At 40.7% G+C, this 27,003-nt stretch overlaps 3 protein-coding genes across 9 annotated transcripts; 1 reads left to right on the top strand and 2 right to left on the bottom strand.

The window, feature by feature from the left end:
• Positions 1 to 472: 472 nt before the first annotated feature.
• On the bottom strand, positions 473 to 8,781 carry timm44 (translocase of inner mitochondrial membrane 44 homolog (yeast)). Its single transcript, XM_046391411.1, has 13 exons — positions 8,636 to 8,781; positions 8,053 to 8,157; positions 7,272 to 7,475; positions 7,099 to 7,179; positions 6,813 to 6,962; positions 6,256 to 6,392; positions 5,654 to 5,739; positions 4,391 to 4,483; positions 4,022 to 4,146; positions 3,724 to 3,774; positions 3,459 to 3,548; positions 2,112 to 2,222; positions 473 to 1,320 (listed from the first exon to the last, which is right to left on the bottom strand). Exons 1-13 carry the CDS (start codon positions 8,762 to 8,764, stop codon positions 1,201 to 1,203), a joined length of 1,482 nt encoding a protein of 493 aa, XP_046247367.1. The 5' UTR covers positions 8,765 to 8,781; the 3' UTR covers positions 473 to 1,200.
• Positions 8,782 to 9,063: 282 nt separating this feature from the next.
• hnrnpm (heterogeneous nuclear ribonucleoprotein M) lies at positions 9,064 to 16,772 on the bottom strand. Of its 7 annotated transcripts, none has more exons than XM_046391404.1 (16): positions 16,472 to 16,772; positions 15,417 to 15,598; positions 13,721 to 13,773; positions 13,004 to 13,011; positions 12,706 to 12,799; positions 12,379 to 12,618; positions 11,960 to 12,113; positions 11,797 to 11,846; positions 11,628 to 11,685; positions 11,242 to 11,349; positions 11,084 to 11,152; positions 10,661 to 10,729; positions 10,458 to 10,559; positions 9,745 to 10,328; positions 9,596 to 9,647; positions 9,065 to 9,493 (listed from the first exon to the last, which is right to left on the bottom strand). In XM_046391404.1, the coding sequence occupies exons 1-16, from the start codon at positions 16,573 to 16,575 to the stop codon at positions 9,330 to 9,332; spliced, it is 2,091 nt and encodes a 696-aa protein (XP_046247360.1). In that variant the 5' UTR covers positions 16,576 to 16,772; the 3' UTR covers positions 9,065 to 9,329. The 7 variants fall into 7 exon arrangements, with proteins under 7 accessions (XP_046247363.1, XP_046247360.1, XP_046247361.1 ...); XM_046391405.1 differs by having other exon boundaries at positions 11,087 to 11,152; XM_046391406.1 differs by having other exon boundaries at positions 11,096 to 11,152.
• Positions 16,773 to 18,722: 1,950 nt separating this feature from the next.
• Positions 18,723 to 24,423, top strand: dmap1 (DNA methyltransferase 1 associated protein 1). Its single transcript, XM_046392414.1, has 10 exons — positions 18,723 to 19,076; positions 19,313 to 19,404; positions 19,622 to 19,817; positions 19,987 to 20,145; positions 20,316 to 20,483; positions 20,713 to 20,898; positions 21,196 to 21,267; positions 21,958 to 22,030; positions 22,422 to 22,774; positions 23,616 to 24,423. Exons 1-10 carry the CDS (start codon positions 18,981 to 18,983, stop codon positions 23,673 to 23,675), a joined length of 1,455 nt encoding a protein of 484 aa, XP_046248370.1. The 5' UTR covers positions 18,723 to 18,980; the 3' UTR covers positions 23,676 to 24,423.
• Positions 24,424 to 27,003: the final 2,580 nt, after the last annotated feature.

Below are 27,003 nucleotides of genomic sequence, written 5' to 3'. Positions count from 1 at the left end.
TGACTTATAGTCCTATAGTCCCAGACAACACAGGAGGTCATAGGATATGTCATCTAAAAGATGCAAAAATAAAAGTATGATGGCAAGTAGCGTTAATATCAAGACTGACAGCTGACCTGATGTAAAAATAAACCGTATTTAAATCAGAATTTGATCGGGGTAAGGGATGATTTTTGTGTTCTTATTGGCCCCCTCCCCCAAAAGCAAGAAATCATCACGTTCACTACAATCTGGTTTGCAAAACCAGCTAGTGTCAAAGCAAATGAGTGCTGGAAATGCAACTGTTTAAAAAAAAAAAAATCACTCAGAAGCAGTATTTTTCCCCAAAGGAAACATTATTGCAAATACTGAAATCCCACTTGAGGATTTAATTTTGAAAAATAATATCCTCCAGATCACAAGAGAAGCTTAACCATTTGCAGGCTAGAAGGTTAAGATTATTTGATAAGAATTTATTTTCAAAAACTTTTGCTAGGGTGAAAAACAGGGGTCATCTTTATTTTTCATAATAAATATATACTTTCTCACAGGTTTAACAATTACACTGGATGATTATCATACAATTAAGATCTAGGAGCCCTCTGATTGGCCACAAAACCACCAACCACCAGGATGTCTACACCTCAGAGAGGAAGAGAGTGAGCATGAGGGCCTCATGGGACAGAGGAAGGCGGCAGAGAGGTCGCAGATTGTTGAGATACCAACATCGAATTGATGGTCAAGGACTTGGATTACAAATCACCTCCCTTGACTTCCACATCTTTTCCCCAATTCATGAGAGCTGTACCGTGTTTAAAAAACTTAATTTATCCCTTAAATGTCAACATACAGTACATGGACAGCCTTTAAGGCACTGCAGACACTACAATGGATGAGAGTTGTTGGTGATCTACTGCCCCCTAGTGTGAGCCAGGGGAATGGTTTGAAACAATTGTCAGGACTTCACGGGAAAAAAACAGAGATTGCAGTGACTGGATCCAAAGCCAGTGAAGTAAAAAAACAACGTGAAGCACCTAGCGTTTAGCAACACTGCTCCACAATGATTGTGTTGTGAAGTGAGCCCATGTCCCACTTGCCAGTCCCATCATCTCAACGTGCCTTCCTCCAGTCCTTCTTCTTCCTAGCCAGCTCCAGTGGACCTCTTCAGGAACTGGATGTTCTCTCCCAGGCTGAAGAGTGTTATGTGCATATCAAACAGTCTTAGAGGATCTGTTCAGTGCTAGAAGCAGAGATGTCAAGTAGTCTCCAGGCAGCATATGGGTTGAGTTCCTCCTGGTCTCGACACAGAGCCCACACGTACATCATCCTGAGCACTTTTTCCTATAAAGAGGAGAGAGATGAATACGCTTACTCTTAGCTGCTCAATTCTTCTTAATTACTGTAAAACATTACGACAGATGGCCTCAAGCCAAACATAAACATCTATTTTGTGATTATGTGAACCTGACGGAAGGCCGTGTTGGGTTTTATGTATTTGTCTGTCTGAGAATGTGACAATGATTCCAGCAGCTACCCAGACTTATTGCTCACATTATGTTCAGTTAGCTGTAGCCCAGTTAATACCCAAATGCCCAAACTGTCTCTGAGGTGGAACAGTGAGAAGCTGGGTGTAGGAGACACAAAATACTGTAGTTCTTAAGGACTACAGAACTCCTTAAGGGCAGAGTCTGGGCAGAGGCTGCCATTTGATGTCCAGACATTTGGATCCTGGGAGAACAGTACATCCACCATTAATCCTCTGGCGGTAGTCTTTTAATCTGAACACTGGGCAGAAGCCAACTGCATGGTACTGAGTGGAGGCCTTGACCTACTTAGCAATTGCAGGTGTCCCTGAGGAGCCCTGAGCGGACAACACAGCTGATTTATGACCAATAAACCTTAGGTATGGGTTCTGGATCTAAAGAAACAAAAGCCCTGAATAAATAGTAAAAAAGAACTTCATTGTCTCATAACATTCTCTTGGTGCCTCATTTAAAAAAAGCTAAGATTAATGATGATGACAGTAGGACCCTACATAATTTACGTGTTTTGAGTTTTAAAATGCAGATTGTAGTAAATTAAAGACTCTTTTTGTGGTGGTGTTTTTCTTTGTGTGTGTGTGTGTAACTTACAGGGTCTCCCTCCACCACCTCTCCTTTGGTGTTTCGGATCACCATGACCAACTGAGCCTGGAAGGTGATAATCAGCACTGGACCCTGTTCCATCATCTTCCCCATGGCCATCTGGAGAAGAAGATACACACATATACTTTCATGAACCAACAAGTCTGAGTTATATATAGTATTCAAGCCTTAAAGGTTATCATGGCTCAAGAGTCATTGAAAAAACACAAGCAAAAAAAAAAAACACAGTTAAGCTGCACATATTTAAAGATAGTCTGAAAAGGGCGTCAGTCAAACACAAAATACAAAGAAGCTGAAAATGAACAAAAAACAGTGACACTTTGATAATTTGAGAAGTCTGAAAAAAAAACAACAACATTTGCCTGACTGTGGACTTTAGCTGTGCATTTAACACCATTATCCTCAGTAGAATGGTGTCCAAACTCCGTGACCTGGGTGTCAGTCAAGCACACATGCAGGTGGATTAAGGGCATTTTAACAGATCGCCTCACTTAGGCTGGGGACCATCACTCCTCTACCCTGAGGCTCAGCATTGGAGCCCTGCGAGAGTGTGAGGCGAGTCCTCTGCTTCAGCACAGGGCATCATAAACACAGCTAACCTCTCTCACTAACATATACAAAGACTGATGTCTGTGGTGAGCCACAAACATAATCAAGGTCTCATCCCACTCAGGTAACCATCTGTTCAATCTGCTTCCTTCAGGGAGATGCTGTAGGTCTAATAAGACCTGCACATCCAGACTCCTGAATATTTTCTACCCTGAGCCACAAAAGAACTGAACTCTCTCTGGTTTTTATTCTGCTGTAATCATGTAACACGCTGACTGTGCAGTGTCTACTTATACTGTGCATATCTTTTCTATTTATAATATTATCACTCATTTATTTCTGTATATCTTCTTGTCTCCATCTGTTTATCTTTTTGCTTTATTTTTTGTACCAAGAAAAAGAGTTGCATTTAAATTTTGTGGTACAGCTGTGCCATGACAATAACATGCATTCTATTCTATTCTATTCTATTCTATTCTATTCTATTCTATGCTTTGATTTCACATATTTGCCAACTTGGTACTTCCACATCTCCCTATACACTGACCTCTAGCTCTTTGAATCACAGCAAAACCACTAGCCTCCAAACTGCCTGTCAGTGCTGTTGACTTTGCTTTGTAAAAAATATTCCAACCAGTGACACCGACTGTCTGCATGAGCTTACATGTTTGTTTGAATGTGCATCAAAACACCTTCTTTAATTCAGAGTTACTGAATTACTGGGAGTTAGAAAACCTTTGACTAATCTTTGATTAATCTTTTGTACTATAGTCTGGAGTAACTCACATCAATGTTGTCAATGTCCAGGATCTTAGAATGGAACTGAAGTCCCATGGCCTTGGCTTGCTGGATTGGGTGTGCCAGCTGGCTGTATGTCTGGAGAAAAAGAAGATAACACAACATTAACAAACATTTCATGAAGAGCTGCCCACCCAAAGGCAATGCCAGTGTCACAAGTGTGTTCTGTGGACAGGCTAACTTCTGTCTTCACATATCAAGAAAGACACCTATAGTATGGTGTGTTTCAGTCTCTGTGTGTGGCAGGTCATACCGCTTCATAACACCAGTCCTTCAATACTTCCAGCTCCCCCCTGATCATGGCCTGCGTGGAGACAGAGCAAACACCAGCTTAAAAAAAAAAAAGACTTCCTGGTTACGTCTGAAAGAGCAAACCAAGGCCTACTCGCAGAGATTAACATGTGTTTTGTACTTGGACTTAAAAAAAATTGCACTTTCAGGATAATTTATCTCTTATGCTAATCTGCTGTAAATCAATGTTACATATACATAAAATAAAAAAAAACCTTTACCCTGACACCGGTGCCAGAGTTGTTTGCAGTTCCACATACCTCCAGTATATTGGGGATGATATCTCGTTCACACTGCTTGAGGAAAGAATCTTTGTCAAAGGATGGGTCCACCTTCAAAATCTCAGTCAGCACTTCAGACATCTCTGTCTTAGAAAACAGCCCACCTAGACACACATGATCAGGAAACGCATATACATCAAGACGAACACACAATAAAAAAAAAAAAAATCTAAATTTCTTTGTCTTGACTAGATTTGTCTATATATAGTGTCAAAATGTCAACCTTTCAGAGTTTACAGGCACCTGTAGATACCCTGAAGTATATATAACCTTTGTGTCTTCTCTGTTATAGCTTGATTAGACCTCTCAGCGTGATTAATGCAGACCGTCAAATCAGAGATCTCTCACCTATGAGGTCAGTCATCTTGTCGGTGACAGCACGAGATGCTCTGATGAAGGCGTTGTCACTCTCATCATACTTCATCTTCATCTCAAAGAACCCTGCAATAAACAAACAAACAAAACACACATGGAGTTGGGGGGAAAGAAAAACAATTCTGTCAGATATTCAAGGTTTTCTACTGTGAAAAATGTGAAATCCCACAGAGTCTGCTGGTTAGACAAAGCCAGGACTAAATAGGCTGGTGTGCATCACTTCTGGTTGACTGAATACATCTGATGAATAAAAACACACTCGCATCTCCTCAGCACATTCACACAGAACCACACACAACATGTTCATGCGTTTAGCAGAGTTGGGGCAAATGTGCAAAATGTTCCACCTTGGACACCTTCACGCCTGCAAAGAGCAATATCTGATGTATTGGAGTACAAAAGGCAGCAAAGTGTCCAAGCCTCATGCCATTCTGCGTTCTAAATCTAAAAACTGCATAAAACAACAAGCTTTAAAACAGAACATACACCATGTGAGTGCTGCAGGTGGGTTGTTTGATGCTGTGTGAGACATTGTGCAGGCGTAGGGAATCAGTGAATGTAGTGCCTTGTTACCAGTTCCAATGGAGCTATTATTTTGCTGACTTAAATCAGCCAAAAAAGTCGTCTGCCATAGATTTAGCCTAGGGCTGAAAACGAATGTGCTGGTTCACAGCCCGTGCCTAGTATTCAGGGTAGAGTAAAAAGTGTTGATGCTGCAACATTAACTATGGAAATCAACACAGCAGCAAATCTGTTGAGTTTGCACAATGTCCTAACTGTAATCCAGGTAATTTATTTTACCTGTCCAAACATTATTAATCATCAACCTTGTCCTTAATGTGCATAATATCAGCACAATGATGTTAATTTATAAGTCCCATTTTTCACACTCTTCACCTAATCTCATTGCAGCATCGTGTGTTAACTGGAACTTTCAAGATTTTCTTATTAGTGGAGCCTCATAAACCTGAAGGTTAGAAATGTTTTGCAAACATCCAGGCCCAGGCACAAATGTATCTTACACAAGTTTTACCACTTGGACAATTTTGCTACAGATTAGATTTTTCCTCAGCAGGGATCAATGGCAGTATCTCATTGACGTGGTATCCTCTAAATTCTTGTACACTGCTTAACTAAACTGCGGTGTTGTTTCACTTTATCACTACTCTTCACAACAACTTAACAGCCAGGGCCACAGAGAAATACAGAAGGAAAAAGAGATCAGGTTGTCCTTACTGTTGAAGACCACATTGTTGTCTTTGAAGTCCTTCCACTGCTGGTACCATTTTGAGTCTTTGTGTAGCACCACACCCATAGCTTCCCTGATGAACACACAGAGTGAGTCTTCAAACAGAGGGCTGAGAGAGACGGGTGTCCCTGTTGACTTATTGCACTCATGCTAACTGTAACATTTAACCATATTAATCCAGCAAGGAGTATTTAGTGCAGTATTTAGAGCAGGAACAACAAACAAAATGAAATGGAAATATTGGCATACTGTCAGGGTTCAGTTTTGAGACATGTTACTCCTATTCCACAACAACATATGACCACTCACTCAACTGAGAAAACAAACAAACAAACAAAAAACATCAGACAACAGTTTGCTTGTCTCTGCAAACCTTTATGTTTCCCTAATAGTATCTCAGTTAAAGCTGGATAGACACATAACAAAATGAAATTCTAAGATCTTACAGTTTTAAAGCTTGGTTTCACTTTCTGAATTTTTAACATTAATGATTAGACTGTCAGAGGCCATATCAATTGTACTAGCCATCTCTGAACTTAAGAGGCGTTCCCCTCTCAGTATCAGGGCAAAGCAGAGGGCACTCACGTACTCGTTGGCTTCGAAGACCTTGTTATCATCCCCTGCCCCCTTGGAAGAGAACTCACTCCTCTTCCTGAGTCTGGCAGGAGGTCGATAAGGCCCAGTATAACCCAGGTCACCAATCTCTTTCTTCACACTCTCCATGCCCTGAAAACAGATGAACAGGTATATTACTGTTTCCCTTAATTTGTCCTTAAGCTTAAACCGTTTCCTTAAATGGATTATGACAAATTAGTTCTTGTAAAGACCACCACAGTGAGTAGTGCACTGTGTGTTGGTGATGAAGTAAAATATCTTTGAATAACAGGTGCCAGTATGGCGTGTTTTTAAAGCCATGAAAAGATAAATTGAAATCTACTTATTTTCAGTTGACTGTTTGTGTGCTATTGTGTTGCAACAATAACTCACCTCCAATACTATAATGAGACACCCTTAGACACCCTCAGTTCACCCTTACTAACGGGGCTTAAGATTATCCTCACTTTATTTAAGAGAAACAAAAACCAACAAATGCAATTTAACTTTTGGTCAACAAGAAAATGCACCTGCGCCACAGTGACTCCATACCTGTGATATTGCTTTGAATGCACCGGTCTTCCCCAACATCTCTCCACTCTTAGAGACGTTCTCAGCTGAAGTCTTAGCTGTTTTGGCTGCTTCCTCCATTCCCTCCTTGATTTTCTTTCCAATTTCTGTACGACTGACCTCCTCTATCCCCTTCCCACGCACATACAGACACCCAGACAGACACAAACACAACTTGTAAGGGTCGCTGGATCAACTTGAATAGCATATGTATTATGTGACCATCAAACAAAAGGCAGAATCGGATTGAGATAACTATCACATTTACCTCTTTAACTGTTTCAGAGATGTTTTCCAACTTCTTCCTGAGAACCTCAGAGGTCTTCGCTGTTTCAGACTCTATAGTTTTCTGGAAAAAAGACGGGTATGTGTTTAGATCTAACAGTAGTTTTTCATATTAACATGGATAAAAGTGCAGTGTATATGTGACCAAATACTAACATATTTCCTTCTGGCTTGTTTCAATGCGTCTGACTCCTCCAGTTTTTTGGCCTCTTCTCGGAACTTCTTTATGTTTTCTTTCATTTCTTTGTTCTTATTTAACTCCTGCTTCAAGTTGTCAATAAACTCACCCAGGAAACCTTTTCTGCCACTGCCTCTCTCTCCTGACAAATACCTTACCTGCAGAGGACGGGAGTGAGGCACCTTGTTTGTAGGAAAAAGAAAAGAAGCATATGATTAATTTACTCAAAGCAAGTCTGGAGTAGTTCAATTAAACTTCATGGTCATAGTGTTACTTATGCACTCAGTGTCCTACGATCTAAGACATCCAATAAAATTTAGGCATGGGAAACAGTATGATAACGTAAAGCAGGAGCACTTTAGAATGACAGATATGCAACATAGTAGACTTTAATGTAAGAGTTTATGTACCAGCAAATTTAAATGGCATGTCATGGAATAAAGTCTAGGTTGTGTGTCTCTCATACTAATGTGCTGCCTCTTTTTTTTTGCAAGTTATTACGCTTGCCTTAAATTTAAATGTACAGTTGCCGAGTCATGAAGATAGACCTGGCTACAACTTAGAGAGTCCTGCAATAAATCAGACCGTAATAAAGGTTAAGAGCACACATCAAAAAACAGTAAGTCACAAAAATCTGTCTGTTGAATATAACACCTGTTAGCACTAGACTTTTCCTAAAGAAAAGCAGTGGGGGACACAGTCTGTAATGTACAAATTATCCAGATAGAGGTATGGCACTAACGCAGCTTATGTTCGTACCTGTGAAGAGCATGCGAGGAACCCACGTATCCTGTGGACATTGGGTCTGTTGTGAAGAAGCAGGTAAGAGGAAGGGAATGCCACCAAGCCTCTTCTTACACATATCTACAGACATAAAAAGTCAACATCAAACTTTAGTCCACTGCTCGATAACCATGCAGATACTCACAATCAAACGATGAACGATAAATGATGAATGACTTAACGTATGTTACTGCACGAGTCCTCGATACGTTAACTGAAACGCGGCGTAAAACATGAAAATTGTATATCACTGTTGTTTCGATAAAGGCCGACACTCTGTTCATTAAAATACATACGTAGTAGAACGTCACAACATGCAGTTATTCAGCCAGTTCGACATGATTTTGTCCTGCCTTTCACAGTTCAAACACCGGCTGGACATCTGAATAATCAGAGCTAACTTAGCTAGCTAACGCCGCGCAAGTAGTCTGCTTCAAAAACTCGTGACACAGACAGTAACTAGTTAAACTATTAGTTCAATGATATAATTTCATTTTGCCCTAATTATTTCGTGGTGTTGAAATACTGAGGCTTAACACAAAAGATCTCAAGCGCTCACCTGATAACACTGGCACAAGGGGGTCGCCATCTTGAATGTAACTTTTATGACCTTCTTCCGGTGGTGACCTTCTATATCCGCAAGAGGTGTGTGGGATCTTGAGAACTCAGGAGGTAGACTCAAAGCCATTTACTTCACCGTTTATGCTTTGCTATCATTTAATTTTCATGACTCGGTGTGTAATATTACACTTAAATTATCCCTACCGTAAACAACTGTCATCAAATTTCAAGACTTGACACTTGGCAGTCTTTTGTTTGTGCTCTTGTGATTTAAAGACTGTCCTCCAGCAAATTCATTATATGAAGGTATGCATTAATATAAAAAACAAACACTATAACAAACCATTTCAAATATTCAGGTTTATTTATCAAAACACCTTATAGAAACAAAAGCAATGATAGGTGAAGCATGACAGACAAATTAAAATTTGGTCTCTTAAAAAAAAAAAAGAAAAAAGAAAAAAGAAAAAAAAAGAAAAAAAAGAAAAGAAAAAAGTAAAATTTAGGCTAAAACAAAAACCTAAAACAACACTATTACAAATTACTAACTAAAATAACATTTGCACTGTTACAAATATCTAACAAACCAAATTAATGAAGATTATGAATATGCTTATGGGCAATTCAGATGATACATAGTGTATGGACATTTGAAACTAAATGAAATGTCAGATGTAAAGCAGACAAATAATTTATGCATTTCTATCAATCCTAACATCAATTTCTCTTCCATTCAGCCGATAGCCATTCATGGTCCTGCAGACACGCTCAGCAGTTTCGGGGTTGTCGAAGCGAACCACACCACAGCCCTTAGACTTCCCGTTCTCCATTTTAATGTCAGCATACTGAACCACGCCTGCAGAGGGAAAAGAACCAATTTTATAAGTAAGTTTAATGTAAAATAGCATAATAAATTGGATTATATTTTTACAAACAATATAACTAGGGCCACTCATACCACATGTACTGAAGGTATCCTTCAGCATCTTCCAGGTAAAGTCAAATGGCAGCTGAAAAAGAAAATCCATTAAAAATTAAATTACAAATCATATGTGAGACGTTACTGATCAAAAGACTTTAATGCTCTGGTGATAAACCAACACTTACATTTCTAACAAAGATCTGGCATCCTTTCCTGACATTGCCTCCCCCAGTTCCAGGACCTCCGGCTCCTCCAAAGGAATTGCCACCAAATCCACGATCCAAGTCAGCAGAGCGATCAAACTGACCACCAACACCTCCAGACCCCATCCGATCCATGCCAGAGCTCATGCGGTCAATGCCACCAGAGGGGAAGCGGTCAAGTCCGCCAGTGGAACCGATGCGGTCGAAGCTGCTGGTCATTCTATCAAGCCCAGTGTTGCCCATGCGATCCATACCCATTGGGGAGCCGAAGTCCATTCCGGAACCCATGCGATCCATACCAGATGGGCCTAAGCGGTCAAATCCACCTGGGCCAAGGCGGTCCATGCTGGAGCTCATACGGTCCAGGCCAGGTCCAAGCCTGTCCATACTGGGCCCCAGCCGGTCCATCCCTGAGCCCATCCGGTCGAACCCAGAACCCATTCTGTCCAGGTCAGACGTGCGATCCATCCGGTCCATGCCCATCCGGTCCATCCCTGTCATGCGATCCATGCTGGTTCCCAGACGGTCCATTCCAGAACTCATGCGGTCCATACCCAGTGAGTTTCCTGTAAAAGCAAGCAGACAAAAGAACAGACAGGTTATCAATTGTGCAGACTGAAGTCAGCATTACATGTGACGAGGCTCTTCAGAGTAGTTTTCAGAGGAATATCAAACAAAATCCTGAAAATACTAACCCATTCCTCTTTCAAAGGAGTCTCCAAAATTATTGCGAGACATTCCCATTTCATTTCGCCCAAACTCCCTGTCAAAAGCACCACCAATCCCACGGTCCATCTCTGACAATGCAAGAGATGAAACCATTAGAAATATCCAGCAAAACGTGAAAGTGTTCCACGTCTGCTTTGGAGTGCTAACCTGTCACAAAGCATCCCCTTACCATTCATTCTGCCCATCCCTGAAGATCCAAAACGATCCATGTTGTTCATTCCTCCAAAGTTGTCCATTCCTAGAAAAGAGGACAAGTATTAATTACAGGGGGCACATACAAAAGCAGATGAATGGGCTGGATATGAAAATTTGATTCCTTTAAGATGGAGTCCGACAGCTTAATTTATAAAAATGATTTATACAAATTAAATTCATTTCATAAATTCAATTCATTAAATGCCACATTTTCTTGAAGTTATGCAGTTTGGCAATGGAGCTCAATGGTTCTTGTAAACATTTACCTGTAACATTAGTTCAGGACTTGAACAGAATTGTCAGAAAGTTTAAGTGATACAGTCAGAGGAAGTGATGCTTTAACAGTAAATACAAGTAAGTACAGGACTGCAGTCACTTGAAAATCGTCAGAACGTACCTCCTCCTCCTCCTCCTCCTCCTCCTCCCATACGACCTCCCATGTTGCCAAAGCCCATTCCATCCATTCCTACAAGTGAGAAGAGAGGCGATAAGCCACTGATTTCACTGGAGTCTTCCATTCAAGTATGTTACAAAAACAACACAAGAGCTAATTACCTCCAGGGCCCATGTTTCCCATTCCTCCTCCACCTCCTCTGTTAAGTTGAGTAGCATCAATGGGCTGGCCACCGGGTCCCAAGCCCAAACCAACACCACTCAGACCACCTGGGCAGGAAAAAATGACAACAGGATTAAGACATTGTATTGACAGTGTATATAGAAACCAAATTATATATCCTATTAGACATGTCATAAATAGCATATGAATTCTTGATTTATAACAAAAAATGTGTTTTGTGAGGTTACAGTGACTTTAGGCCATGGAAGTGACCTAATAAGTTCACTTGTGGCTGTGTCCTAAATCACTCAATGTATATGTGAATGCACAGATTTGTCAATTTTGTTGTTGTTACCACAATGAATGAAGGAAAGTGTATGCTTACGAGGAAGAGCAGGGGCTCTGTCAGCAGGTCCAAAATCTTTGGGCATGGACTTCTCATCCTGAGGGGGGAGGGGAGAGACACAAACACACACACAGGTAAAATCATTTGGACTACGTTCTCCAATTGTGTGAATGTGATCCTATGTGCAACGAGGTTTTAAGCAACATACCAGTTTGACGTGCATGACTCTGTTGAATAAAAGCTGTCCATTGAACATAGCTGTGAAATCGTTAAGGAACACGTACCAGATATATTTGGATTTCCAGGATTTAAGATACTATGCATACACCAACAAGGTAATTCAAATCAGCCAACATTTTATGAAAGGATACAGACAGCTTGGACTGCCTCAAGCGGCATATCAAATGTTACAGTGCCCATGCCTCGGCTTTTCCCATCCTTGTCCTCTAGAATGTCAGCTCTCACCACCATGCCAGCCATGCTGAACACCTCTTTTAGCTTCTTCCACCCCACTTTGTAGTCAAGCTGTAAGCACAAGGTACAATTTCAGATATGGTTTCTTGGTACAAACAATCTTTGTATCAAACTGTAGTTTACAACTTTTAACATTTGTTTAACAGTTATGCACTAATGGGAAATGGGACAAGTCATTTTATCACGTAAAATGCCGACCAGTTACAGTTTCTTAAATTTATTTGCTGCTTCTCTCACCATACCACTTAATTCGATACATTTGGGACTATTTTCCTGAAATATGATACAAACAATATGAAAACTCTGGAAGCCTTACATTAGCCACAAAGACGGTGCTGCCGATCCTGCCAGCCTGGAGACCATGGATGATTTCATTGGGGATGTTGGGGTTGTTCATCAGACTTGGAGGAATGTTGACCATGGGGCCATTTGGTCCAGGGCCCATTCGATCCATTCCACCCATTCCACCCATTGCCCCCATTCCGCCATGGCCCCCTTGAGGGCCTCCACCTTGAGACTTGTTGATTTCTCTCTGAGCAATCACACCATCAGGGTCCTAACAAAAGCCATGAAAATATGACTCAGAAAAACAAGCAACTGAACATTCCTTCTCCGTGTCTCTGGGTTTCTTGCTGTGGTTTACCTCTTTCACTTTTAGGGGCCGTCCATTAAAGTTGTGCTTGTTGACCTTCTCCACAGCCTTCTTCATTAACTCCTCAGTCCTAAACTCAACAACACTGACAGAAATATCGAGTATCTTGTGAGAGCAATCACTAAAACACACTCCTAGGTTTTCAATAACTAACCTCTCCAAAAATTTATCTTTAACATAAACTGGTGTGTCTCCTCTAAGTTAATTAAACAGGGCAGTAACATTTACATTTTGTCAAAAACGATGCACTGATAAAAATAACTGGAAATAAATGGCTGAGACTACTTACGCACAACCCTTCGTTGATTGGAGACATCAGAACAGGCCGCACCAAGAAGTGAAGAATAATTCAAATTAGCAAAAGCAGTGGTTGTAATAAGTCTCTTAATTGACAGAAATGTAAGCCAAAATAGAAAACTCCATGCACAATAAAAAGTTCATCAGAGAAGCCTACAGCCTTGGCCACAACTGTCCAAATAAGATTACAATCTTAAGACCTCACATTTTCCCCCAGTCACTAACACCATACAGGCAAGTCTGGTGAATATTAGAATATTTTTCCAACATCCAAAAGGCAGAAAATCCACAGTGAGATAGGATTCCCCACTACTAAGATATTGGAGGTAAAGCAGTTCTACGGAATGAGTTACATTTAACAACCATCTAATAACCCTGTAACAACCTCTTGCAGATAACTAGAGCCCTTTAGTTCATCAGGAGCAAATCCAGCAACCAAAGGGGCACTGTCAGCTACTGCAATCCCACATGACTGGCTACAATGAAAGCTGAAGTCCTATTGTAAGAGCATCAACCCTCTGGATGACCTCAAGTCAGTGCCACAGATGACACCAAATAAAACACGCCTCCGGCATGTCACCATCTCACACACTCCACCGGGTTCCTGAATCTGAACAATTCCCAACAATGAAAATAAAGAAACCAAAGCTGACAAACACAGGTTTGTCTAGGATTATTCATATTTTTATTTGTATGTATTTGCACTTACCCTCGATTTGCCTTCTGCGTCCATTAAGTGTTCCACGTACGTTACCTCACCCACTACAAATCAGATTCCAGAGACGACACACACCAAGGGGAGAGAAGCCGAGAGAACAATTGGGGTTTAGAGCAGAAACACAAATAGGGCGGCCGGTGACAGTGAGCTCACACTGTCAGTCCTGAGCCTTCTCCCAGCACCTCAGCAGCAGCACAATATGGTACAGGTCTACAAAAAGCAAGCTTAGGTCTTTAAAAAAAAAACAAATACTTCTTGGCCCGTCCTTGTTGTATTTCTCCCGAAGCACCAAAAGCAATAGACTGAGGACAACAACTGTTGAAATGGCCATCAGCCTTCCTATTTGGATATAATGCCGTGAACACCACCTTCTACCTTGAAATGTGACCAAATAATTTCAAGCAGGCAAAACCTGTTCAATGCCTCAGCCCGTTTCATTGCCAAACCTGTACATACTTTGTCAAATGTCGCCATTTTAAACCTCAGGCTAATGCATCAATACATTCGTCCATCAGCCATGCCTAAGAGGAAACCTACAGCTAGAAAACTAACCATAAACTTAATAATGCAAGCTCTTAGAGGAGAGAAACATCTAACTGCAAACATGTTCTTGAAGTGGACCTGATCCTGAAATGCACAATATCAGAATTTTGATTCAGCGTCGACCACAGCCACGCCTTCGTTCCAGATCATATGTCTGTTCAACGAAATGGACATCAGTCAAACCTCTAGATACAAGGACGGTGCAGAAGAAGTTGCTTCATTTTGTAGACCTGTACCCCAAAGAAATCCCCAACGCATAGCTGTGTTTGACACAACATGGAGATCTGCTGAGAAAACATGTGCTTGTCAAGGTCACACCTAAAAAAGAAAGTGCAATTTAACTCCATAGTCAGTTGTCATAAAACGAATACCATCCTTTTAAAAAAAGGACTGTACCTTTAACACATGCTATAACTTCAAGTAAATGCCAATTTAGTGCATTACTTATCACATTTCTAATCACTTTCCAATACCCCATAAGTAAAACTTTCACATGAGTAACAACACATTTTAATCCATATTTTACATTTAAGGAGAACTTTAGTCAAACCTCTCCTGAAATTCAAAGTTGCTGCAATGCAATGCTGCAAGAATTATTTCGTTTGACATGTCTCCAAAATATTGACTTCTTGATAAATCATGAGCGCTTTGGTTTTACCATTAATTACAAGTTGCAACTACGAGCAACTTGTTCCTCTCTTCTGGGCAACATTACGCAGTGTGCTGTATGTTTTTTCATACATTTCTTGAGGGAAAGCATCTCATTGTACCACTCATGATCCCAAGCCATTGGATTCTCACATTAGTGGACCGGCTTTACACACATACAGCCTCCACTTCACAAAAACCACAAAAGGTTTTAGTAATGGTAAATAAATGTTCAAACACCCAGATTCACAGCACTTGTGCTAATCTGCTGCAACCCCGTAGTTGACAGACAAATAATATGGACCTCGTCCAAAACCTTTGCTCCAAATAACTCCCATAACTCCCGTCTCGAGATCTCAAACAACTTTGTACAACTTAAGTTCCTGCACAAATTTCCAGAAACTTTTCAAAGCTGCGTGGTCAAACAAAACAACCCTGGAAGCTGCAACTTTTTGTCCAAAGATGACTGAATCGGTCCCGTATCCAAACACCTTACCTTTTTCTTTCATCAGGTCTTTGAGGGCTTGCCATTTCACATCATATGGGATGTTGCTGACAAAAACACGGTATCTTTTGTTCACGTTTCCATAGGGTTCGTAGCGCCCGCCTCCACCTCTCTTCTGAGGCCTCTCCTTCCTGCTTGAATTGGGCTCATGCTTGGCTTTCCCATTCACCTCTCTGTATGAAGCAATCAGTAAGTACACAATAGCAGTGAGTTTCAAAAAACAAACAAAAATACTTCATACATGTTTGTTAACACCATTTCACGTGAAAGTCCAAAGATAAAATGAAGAGATTAGAACCCAATAACAAATACGTGCAAAATTACTGCAGGCAAACCCGTTTAAACACGTTCTAGCCAACTAACCCGAATTGGAAAAGAAAAAGGCGCAAGATATGCCTTTACTTATATCTGGTCATTACCCCTTTAGAAAGGCCAAAACGAGGCCACCGCTCCACTACCGTTACTGAGCGTAAGATTTTCTCAAAACTGTTAATGTAAAACATCTAAACTAACTTCTAACTAGTTCGTTTGTAAATGAACAAAACTACAGTTACTACTAAATCAGATTAGATAGGGCTACAATTGCTTGGATCTTAATGATATTCTACAATGGTTTAGCATCAAGAGGACTGCCGCATGGCAAGGCCGCTCTTTGGACTTTGAAGGCCCGTATTATATTATTAAGCTAACAATTCTAAGTTCTGCAATGTTTATAAGCAAACAGTAAGTTAACAGTAATTGCACTTTAATAAATTACAAACGTTAGCATTATCAAGTACAGTGCTAACAAGTTAGCAACAGTTACGTAAAATGGCTGCATTCTCACTGCAATTAGACGGGTCCCAAACACACGCCACCATTGATAAACGGCATTCAAATTCACACGCGCCATTATACAACTATGCCATCAGACTGCAATTGCAGAAAATTCTTCATTAAAGACTAGTCAAATTATTGCCGTTAATCGGAATCGTGACGGCTAACCATAAATCTAGCTATAGGTAGCTAGTGAGCACCAACAAAGGAACTTTGATGAATGGACTCACCCTTGCTGCTGCTGCTGCTGTTGTTGCTGCTGCGCGGGTGGCGGCAGCGGCTGCTGCTGCTGGCCTACTTTCTCGGCAGTATTTTCGGCCTGCTCGTTGGACATCTTTATGCGCAGTTAAGTATCTTGATAAATTAAACTTTGTTAACGCAAACTATCGTCGTTGTTATCAACGAGTCAAGCACCTTCAAAAGTTACCTTCAAGGAACAAATAACTGCTAGCGTAATGACAACGTCGACCACTTCTGCGACACTAGCTGACGAAAATGGCGGCGACCAGGTTGTGACCAGGAACAAAGGATGTTGGGAATTTTAAAACTAAGGAGAGATGTCTACATCCGGTGTTTACTTTAAAAAATAAAGCTCATCAAGGTACAAAGAGGATTTTCAGAATAACAGATCCCGAAGTGATGACAAAAAACATACTGAAGCATAAAAATCTAGCACAAATCTGTAACAATTTAAAAGTAAAACTTGACAACCCTATTCTGGTTTGGGTAAATAATCCATAAGTAATATGAAAAACAACAACCCCAATTATTCGACAATTGTGAGTATGATTTGTGCTGGTGCAAAGGAAGCACAAATATATACTCTTGATATCTTTTTAAAAAACATCTTTTCGTCATGAGTCCAACTTATACGGACTTGGTTCACAAGACCAGACCGGTAAGTTAGTAAGTTTTAATTTTGATGCCCTGCCTTTTGTGACGTTGTCAGAATCAGAATCAAAATTCATTTATTCCTTTATTGTATGATCAGAGATGGGCAGTTTAATGTATGTAAACTACGTTTTTAATTACTTTTGAATATTTTATCATTTAGAATTTTCCTGATAATATCTGAAAATGCTAAAAGTATATTATTTAATAAAATGCAATACACATTTGTATGCACAGGTTGAAACTCTAGAGCAATGCCCAACCAGCTTAATCACAGTCTTCGGCTTTAATCACTGTTCTGCTGTTTTACTTTGTCATACTCTGTTGTAACAGTAATGTTTTGTCTCTTTTGCACAGGTTGCTTGTAAAGTATTTTAATTAAACACTTTTAATTCATACAAGTATTTCATATTATTTTTTGATACATCGTATAAGCAAATAATTTGAAGCGAAATACTTTTTTATGTATTTCTGTGTTTGATGACCTGGTAAGGATTCATTCTGCTTACACATTTAGGATTTACCCTAAATGTAGCTATACCTTTGAAATCATGTCTATCAAAACTGGGAATGATTTTGGATTCTAAACTTTTAGTGATGAGCCTCTTTAATTTTTTAAAATTGTATTTACTTTATTAATCCCAAGCTGGAAAATTATTTCTCTGCACTTAACCCATCACTGATTGAAACACACACATACATGCAACATGCAGTGAAATGCACAGGAGCAGTGGGCTGCAACTATCAAGCGCCCCGGAAGCAAATTGGGGGTTAAGTGCCTTCATATCAGTCGGCTAGTGGTGGGGGGTGGGGGGCATTTTTTTTCATTAATCTCTAAACCACACACAAAACTTTTCCTGCCCTTCCGGTGGGGAAATCGAACCGGCAACCTTCCGATCACAAGCCACTTCTTCAACCTAGGCCACGGCTGCCTCCTTGTCACATTGGTCAGTAATTTCCAGACCCCTGTGCACAAGAGGCAATGTTTTGTGTTACTGATGCAGACCACTCAAGCAGTGTTGTCACTTACTCTTCTCTGCCAGCTGTCAGTTAAATGATTCAGAAAAGGAAGAGTTATTTACCTGGAGAGACAAAGGTATACATGTGTGTGTGTGTGTGTGTGTGTGTGTGTGGTTAAGATCATCTAGACCAGAGGCTAAAGAGGTGGCTAGAAACAAGCTCTTTTATATTATGTAATTATATACTATATTATACTATGCTATGTTATAGTATTGTATACTATACTATACAAAAGGTGTGACTTGGTTTTTGAGAACTCTTGTAATTATATGTTTTTTTCTCCAATAAAAAAGCTGTTAGTAATTAAATTTGTGATTTAGCTTTCAAAGGTTATGGATATAATTTTATTTATCAATGCTGCTAGGGTCGTCAGTATATGTGTCACGTTAAGCTGTTTGATTTATTTGCAATCAATTACAAGAATCTGCAGTGCACCGCCGGACCTCATGAGGGCAGCAGTCAATTAATAAAGAGATTATTATAGTCCCAACGACATCAGCACGGACGGAAGTGGTGTCGGTTTAGCTGACTAGTTGCTCATCTAGCCTTAACAATAGCTTCAAATTCTTCTTATTAACTCTGTCTAAGGCTTCCCCTATATTAGAAACGTCCATGGTAATATTACCAAAACAAATTTTATAATATCGTTTGCTGGCTTTTTACGACTCTGTATAAATTAACATTTAGCTTAGAAATAGTAATGTTAGTTTTCGCTTTTAGCTAATAGCACAGTCGTTAGACAGTACCGCATGAATGTGCGCCCGTGAGTGGATACAGTATTCACGTTTAACAGATTGTGAGAAGCTTTAGCTATAAACCTAGAAAGCCATGGCTACCGGTGCTGATGTCAGGGATATTCTGGAGTTGGCTGGAGGAGAAAATGACGGTCCAATCAGCAAGAAGGATCTTATTAACTCAGACAAGGTGAGAGATAATCAAAACATACTCATAATGATGCCCGTTCCCGTATCTACAGGTTATTTAGTTTTGCCTTTGTCCCAGTATTCAATGGTTTACACCGGCTATGGGACTCAGAAACGCAAAACCACTCCCTTCCCACAGCAAAAACCTGAGAAGATTCTGTTGCTATTTTGTGTCTGAGAGTATTGACAAAAGCTGGCTGTAACGTAAATAACAACTTTCTCCATCACATTTGTCAGAAAAAAGCCAAGAAGACAACAGAAACGCTGACCTTCAAGAGACCCGAGGGAATGCACCGAGAGGTCTATGCTCTGCTCTATTCAGATAAAAAGTATGCACCTGGTTTGAGTTGATCTTAAATCAGTGTATTGAATTACTCTTGAGATTTTCATTTAAGGTGTGTGTGATAATGGCTGAGTGGAAGGTTTCATGTTGAATTCTCACTGAGAGGAGGAGCTTGTTAAATTACAAAACAGATAAGCAGATTGTCCACATATTTTGCACCCTTTCTGTAACAAAGGTTTATTTTTTTTCCTGGTAATCCACAGAGATGCACCCCCTTTGCTGCCCAGTGATACAACTCAGGGCTACAGGACAGTCAAAGCCAAGCTGGGCTGTAAAAAGGTGCGTCCCTGGAAGTGGATGCCCTTCACCAATCCAGCACGCAGAGATGGGGCTATATTCCACCACTGGAGACGTGTGGCAGAAGAGGGCAAGGACTACCCTTTTGCCCGCTTCAACAAGGTGGGGATCACAACACACGCCTCTTTAGTCACAATACGAACACAAAAGACGGATTTTTACAGTTACACATCCCACACACGTCATCTTCTCCTTTTCAGACAAATACATTTGTTATAGTTATTTACCCTGATTCACTGTATCCTCTCTGATCTCCTGTCTGCCTTTATAGACGGTGCAGGTACCAGTGTACTCAGAGCAGGAGTATCAGGTGCATCTCCATGATGATGGCTGGACTAAAGCAGAGACAGATCACCTGTTTGACCTTTGCAAGCGCTTTGACTTGCGCTTCATAGTTGTCCATGACCGTTATGACCACCAGCAATACAGGGTATTCACTCAGTCATTCATCTACTCCTCTCATGTTCCCTTTCCCTGAGGATATATACCAAATAGTCCTAATGGTGTCAGTCAAAGTTACATATGTGATAAATATTTGATTTTTGTGATTTTGGTAATTTTGTGGTATTTGTAATTTTTTTTCCCATTTATGCTATTCAGAAACGATCTGTTGAGGACCTGAAAGAACGATATTATAGTATTTGTGGTAAGCTTACCAAAGTCCGCGCAGCTTCAGGGACAGACCCCAAGATCTACATCTTTGATGCAGGCCATGAAAGGCGCCGTAAAGAGCAACTGGAGAAGCTCTTCAGTCGCACACCTGAACAAGTAAGTGATTTTATTATTTGATTTGGACTTCTGCTAAGATTTCATATTGCCATGCCAAGGCAGGAAGCATCATACTGAGCGTTAACCCATTATAACTGCAGTTACTAATGCAGTTGCCTTTTATAAAAAAAATAATAAAACGAAAAATAAAAAATATAGCCAGTGCTTATAAGATGTTTACCAGCTTTTTTAGATATTAAGATTTGCACTTCTCTTGTTTTGCCTGCAGGTGGCAGAAGAGGAATATCTTATTCAAGAGCTAAGGAAGATTGAGACAAGGAAGAAAGAACGTGAGAAGAAGGCCCAGGATCTACAGAAACTCATTAAAGCAGCTGACACAACTACTGAATTAAGGAGAGCTGAAAAGAGGGTTTCCAAGAAGAAGCTCCCGCAAAAAAGAGAAACAGAAAAACCGGTATGATATCCACGCATACCAAAGAAATGAAGTAAAGTATGAGCTAACCACTCTTTAAATAATTTTTTGACGGAGATGACACATCTGTCAGCCTTATGATGGTGCTTGTTGAATGTTCTCAATTCAGCAGAGCAACTATGTTTCCAAGGACCCAAAGGGGCTCCTGTGTTTCAGTTTGAGACTCACTGTAAAGACCTGATTTATTTCATAATATAAATTACATATTTGTACATGTCAGGTCCTACATTCAGTGAGGTTTAATGTCTGGTCTCTCATCGGCTTTTTCTTGTTCCTCAGGCTGTTCCAGAGACAGCAGGCATTAAATTTCCTGACTTCAAATCAGCGGGAGTTACATTACGCAGTCAGAGGGTGAGTATATGGCTACATCTTGGTATTGATGCTACAAAAAGGGTATTCTGGGGAAAAAAATACCAACAGCAAAAAAAAAAAAAACAAAAACACACCAATTTGAAAAAAAAAGAACAAACTGAACATAGTCAGAAAAAATCCCATAGTTCTGTTTTGAGAACTTGTTTTTCTCTGTATTGTGCTGACATTCGTTGAGAATTGATGTAAAAACAGTAGATTTCAATTTACTGAACTTGATTTTAATTTTTTTAAGTTCTGTTCGAACCACTATTAATATCAGAACAATTCCAGCGAAGCTTGACCCTGCAGTTGATGTATGTGAGAAGCTACTATGTCTGACATGAGCCCAGCTATCTCTCATTAGCAGTGAGATGATTAATTCTGTTAGTGACTGGCTAATATCTGTAAGACCAAGCAAGGGGACTCTTATTCATCTTCAAGACTGATGAGGAGCTGCCGCTCTCTATGGAAAATGCATTAGCACAGCTAAAGGAGTGGAGTACCGCTCTGGCTAATCAGTCAGACAGAGTTCAGTGGATAAAGACATTTTGATCTGGCTCACTGAAGTGCATTTCATACGAATTAAAAGCCCTGAGGTGGAGCTGTTTATCCTAATATTTCCGGCTCCTTAAATCACTTCTTTGTGTGTGTTGGTGTGCGTTTTTGTCTGTGCGTTTGTGTGTGATTCAGATGAAACTGCCAAGCTCGGTAGGCCAGAAGAAGATCAAGGCCATTGAGCAGATCCTGATGGAGCAAGGAGTGGGTAAGTGTGAATAAACATTAGCAGTCCACTAACATTTCAGCCTTTTTGCATGTTGAACTCTCCCATGCAACAGAGCTGTAAATGTAAGGATCATATATTCGTCATTGACTAGTCTCTGGTGTTTTCAGTTCAACAGTGAAAAAAAGTGACTTTCTTTGTCTTGAACACTGTACACTTAAAGGAATATTTTGACATTTTTGAAATGTGTATAAATGCATACCGAATCAAAAGCAGTGTACTGAACAGTTGTGGACAAATAAATGATTTGGTTACTCCATCATCTTCTGCTTACCATGACTTAAATTTGTACATAAGTTGTTTGGTGTTCTAATCAAAATGCATCAATCTCATTTTCGTTCACCCCTGTCTTTGTGTCTATTTGGGGGTCCAGATCTTAACCCAATGCCCACGGAGGAGATTGTTCAGATGTTTAATGAGCTGCGTAGTGACCTGGTGCTGTTGTACGAGCTGAAGCAGGCCCACAGCAATTGTGAATATGAGCAACAGATGCTGCGTCATCGCTACGAGGCCCTACTGAAGGCCGGCAGTGGAGGCGGATCTGGTGGAATTACAGGAGCCGGACTAGTTGCCACAACACAGAGTGGGGAACTCAGTGCTGCCAACAGCTTGACAGCCTCCACCCCAGGAGGTGAAACTCTGACCTGGCCTTGTGCAGATGACATCAAGGTGGAGGCCAAGGAGCAGATCATTGATGTTGTAGGAGCACCACTTACACCAAACTCAGTAAGTCTGTACAGTTTTTACCAAAACCATCACCAAAATGTTGCGTGAAGGTACCTCTTAGAACTGTTTTAATGTTTTTTTCAGACAAAATCAAGTCTCAAGTCTTAGTAGCAAGTCTCAAGTCCTTGAGACAATTAGTCTGTAAGTTGCAAGTAAAAAAAGCAAGTAGCCAATAGCAGATTTTGTCTTCCTGTCATTCACTCATCATTTGTTAAGTCAGTGGGAACCCAGTGAAGGATGTGGTCCTTGTCTACTCCTTGTGATTACCTGAAGGTGTTTTTCAGGCCTCTGGAATGTGACTTATTCTTTCAGCAGCAGCCACAGCAGTGTCAAATGGGCTTGAGAGCAAATAAGAAAATAAATAAAATATGTAATTCAAAGTGGTACTTTCATATAATATAAGTAAAACAAGTACAACACTGTAGTTATTCACTAATTCTCTGTTGTAGGATGATATTGGTATATAAAAACACAATAAAGTGATTAAATAAAAAAATGAAATGAGGAAGACAGAAAGGGACCCTGGTACACAGGAGTTCACCTCTCACGGTCTATGTATGCCCTGTATGTCCTGCATATGTTACCATGGTAATGCACCCTGGTAATTAGTGAACCAGTACCATAACCCAAAAAACTCAGAGGTAACCCTGTCCAGCAGATCTGCTGCCTGCCCTCACCACTGTTGTTTTAACTGTGTTCACTGTTAATGCAAACATGTTCTAGAAATGGCTGTTGATTGTGAACTGCTAGTATCGTGAGAGTTCATCACTGTGAGGAATGAAGAGACAGAAGGAAATCCCTTCCAGAAAATGATGTGATTGTTTTGTGAATCACATTGCAGCGCAAACGGAGAGAGTCGGCATCCAGCTCTTCTTCAGTGAAAAAGGTGAAGAAGCCTTGATGAGGGCGACAGCACCAGCTGGGACACAGTGGAGGACAAGGGTGCTCGTATGAGTTACTCTGTTCACGGTGGAGACACTCACAATGGTTGGACAAGAGGGACACATGAGCGGGACACCATATTGCTTTCCATTTACATAGAGGCACTGTGACTACACACGCACACACACACACAACTTTTCACCTACCAACAAGACCTCTCCAACCCCTCCCAATCACCTCCCAGCATCTTTGTGACAAAGGCAATGACTGAGTGACATTTCATTCCATTACTGCTCGACTCCCTGCCTCCACCTGCTGAGCCTTAGATGAGGCAAGATCAACTGTAAATTGCCAGGCTGAGCTAATCGGGACGCCAGGAAGAAGGTGGGAATGGCGGGGTAATTGAAATGAATTGGAATGAAAGAAGGGGAAGACCTCGATCCGCAATGCTCATTTGATCCACCTGAGGTTTTTTTGTAGACTAATCATGCCATAGTGTTTACTGGAAATGTGTTTTTGTGTTAGTCCGTAGTACCCGCTGCAGCTTCTTCTTGGTCTTCTCCCTCTTGAGTGTGCGTGTGTGTGTGTGTGTTTTTTTGTGTGTTTGTGTGTGTCTCTCTCTCTCTCTCAATAGAGGGTGCTTCCATCTGCTTCCCATGCTTTATGTTGGACAAGTGGGACTAATTTTTGTTGTTTGTCCTCAGGTGACCTTGATGATGCTTTAGTCTATGATTGAATAAACCTCATTGTTTTTGAGTTGTTTTTTTTTTCTTGCTGCGTGTTTTATGTGTTTATGCCGTGATGGTCCCTTTCACATTACACACACGTGTTGATCTTCCTCAGCTGAGATCTTAACTTGGAGGTAATTAGTGTGGAATACACATTTGCTTGGAAAATTGTAGGATCTTGACATTCTTACCTTACCTGTCATCTAAGTTAAGTGACAACTAATGACTTCATTAATATGGTAATTAAGCAGTGATCATTCTTAGGTTGGCACAGCCACTGAAACTTCATTAGGTCCCCTCTCCATAATATTGCTAATTGCGTGTCAATTATGTCGTTTAGCCTACTTAGACATTAATTTCTATGCAAATTTTCTAAGCCTTTGCACAGAAGAAGAGACTACTGTGATCTGTGCACACTGTATGGATTTATACACATACATATATATTTCTGTTTTACAAAATATTAGCTGAAAAGTATTTGAACTACTGTGTTTCCGTATACAAACTTCAAATTACTGTCTGCCATCTTTTCATGCTTCACATTACATTTCACGGTCTATAATGGAAAACCATTCAGTGGTCACTGAAACTGGTTTTTGGGTTCCACAAGAAGGTTTGGACTTCTCAACGATCTCCTAAATTTAAGTGTGATTTTGCTGGTTTGACTGATTTCTACAAAAGAAATTTCTGAAAAGCAAGACAATAGCAAATCTTTTTGCTTTTTTTAAAAAAAATGTTATTAAACCATCTGTTAAAGTCCTGATCTTATCCAACTTCAGAAACCTTATTTTGCTTAGGTGAAAACACTTCATTGAATGCTGCTTCATCCCTACAATCAAAACACCTTCATTTAAGGCTCTAATAAGCACTGCTGAGGTTACAGGAGTAAAACCATCCACACATGCACACACCATGGGCCGTTTGATTGAGAGAGAGAAAAAGAGTGAGAGAAGGCAAGTAAACATGGGTAAAATGGATTCTCAGTGTCTATATTTCATGTTGAAAATTGGCTCATAAATCCAGTGGTTTGATCTATGGAGCCCGTCGTTGCTTGAAAAAACCTCCGTAAATGTGTAATTTCTCCCTTGACAGAACACAGCCGAAAGGCTATCTTTCTTTTGCTTCCTCCTCCCCTCTCTCTCCCTCCTTCTTCTCTGTCTCTCATTCTCTCTCTCTCTCTCTCTCTCTACCAGCCGGGTGTTGAATTAATGCTCTGCTCTCTTTCCCTCTCTCTCTCCTTTCATGCTCCTCTGATATCTCCTTTTCATCACTGCTCATCCATTTATCAAAACTGGGCCTTCTCCCTCTCTCCCTCCCTCCCTATCTCTTAATATCTAAACCCGTCTTAAGTTATATGGCAGGTATCTTGTAAGATAGGCTTCAAGAAAGTGGAGGTTATTAATAAATACTAGTCTAAATTGAAAATAGGTGGGCAGGGATGCATCACCAGCCATGTGTGAATGATAAAGACCCCCAGCAGCTCCCCATCTTGCTCCATCTGCCATGAGCTCCATCCAGGCTTCCGTGTACGTTCTGCAACACTGATGTGAAAAGCATGAGGCAGAACACCACGGCGGAGTGTCTTATAATGTGGTTGTGATGGCATTGAGATGGGATCTCTTTATCAAGGCTGGTCTGAAGCTTTAATCGCAGCCTAAGAGGTGTGCTGACTGTTTATCATAATTGAACTGTATCCAGGCTAATCGCTGGCATACGTCACTGTCGAGTGGTCGCTCGGCCGCACCAGCAGGCGATGCTGGTGGTGGTGATTGAACACACAGTTAAGAGAAAAGATGTGTACTGAGGGACATAAGGCAGGAAGATGCAGGTAATAGCATATGTGATAGAACCCTGTTCAAATACATCACGCCTTGAGTTAATCGCTGATGTGACAATGATTACATTGTCGATGCCTCCATGCTGTGGCACAGTGCTTTATACTCATCATGTCACATGCAATCACTGATTACTACAAGGCAAAGAGGCAGGAATGGTGCAATAGAAGTGTGAGGATACAGTCTTGATGCTTTCCTCCCTAAGCTCAGGATGGAGCACTCACTGTATGAGCCATAACAAATGTCCAAAACAGGCTTTCACCTACATGACCCTCTCTCATCTCCATGTCTCTCTTTGACTTTCACCTCCTCCACTATTTAGGTCACCTTGAGGGAGAAAACTTTTAATCATTGCTCCACATCAAATTCACCTGCGCCCTCTGGGACAACAAGCTGCAACAAAGAGGAGGGGAGTTGAAACCAGAGGTTGGAAAATCAGCATCGCCCATAGGGCTGGACAGTGGAAGTCATTTCCACTGGATTCTTTGCTGGTGGGGGAAGGCCTGCTACAGCACAGACCCAATCAGTGGCACTAAGCAGTGCTTACAGCTAGGCATTAACCCCACTGTCCACTCTCCACATTAAAGCCCTGGGGAGGCAAAAGAGAGTGGAGTAGAGCAGAGAGAGTGGGACTAAATCTATACTTCCTATTCCCCAGCACCGCACTGCTCTCAGGAACATCTTTGGTCAGGTGCTGTTGTCATTCAAGGTGTCCTGCCATGAGAAGAAGGATGGTGGTGAAATAGAAGAAGTCATTCTTGGAGAAGTGATTTTCTTGAATACA

Source organism: Scatophagus argus, chromosome 6 (genome assembly GCF_020382885.2).
Source record: "Scatophagus argus isolate fScaArg1 chromosome 6, fScaArg1.pri, whole genome shotgun sequence".
Taxonomy (NCBI): Eukaryota; Metazoa; Chordata; class Actinopteri; family Scatophagidae; genus Scatophagus; species Scatophagus argus.
This window is presented reverse-complemented; position numbering and strand designations above follow the sequence as displayed.

Coding starts and splice junctions, on each gene's coding strand:
- hnrnpm (XM_046391404.1), bottom strand. CDS start 16,575: ATGTCCAACGAGCAGGCCGAAAATACTGCCGAGAAAGTAGGCCAGCAG. Junction 13,774..15,416: donor AGACCTGATGAAAGAAAAAG/GTAAGGTGTTTG, acceptor TCTGATTTGTAG/TGGGTGAGGTAACGTACGTG. Junction 10,560..10,660: donor AGGGATGGGCAGAATGAATG/GTAAGGGGATGC, acceptor TTGCATTGTCAG/AGATGGACCGTGGGATTGGT.
- timm44 (XM_046391411.1), bottom strand. CDS start 8,764: ATGGCTTTGAGTCTACCTCCTGAGTTCTCAAGATCCCACACACCTCTT. Junction 8,158..8,635: donor CCTTGTGCCAGTGTTATCAG/GTGAGCGCTTGA, acceptor TTATGTCTGTAG/ATATGTGTAAGAAGAGGCTT. Junction 3,549..3,723: donor AGGACTGGTGTTATGAAGCG/GTATGACCTGCC, acceptor CTTTTTCTCCAG/ACATACAGCCAGCTGGCACA.
- dmap1 (XM_046392414.1), top strand. CDS start 18,981: ATGGCTACCGGTGCTGATGTCAGGGATATTCTGGAGTTGGCTGGAGGA. Junction 20,146..20,315: donor ATGACCACCAGCAATACAGG/GTATTCACTCAG, acceptor TATGCTATTCAG/AAACGATCTGTTGAGGACCT. Junction 20,484..20,712: donor TCAGTCGCACACCTGAACAA/GTAAGTGATTTT, acceptor TTTTGCCTGCAG/GTGGCAGAAGAGGAATATCT.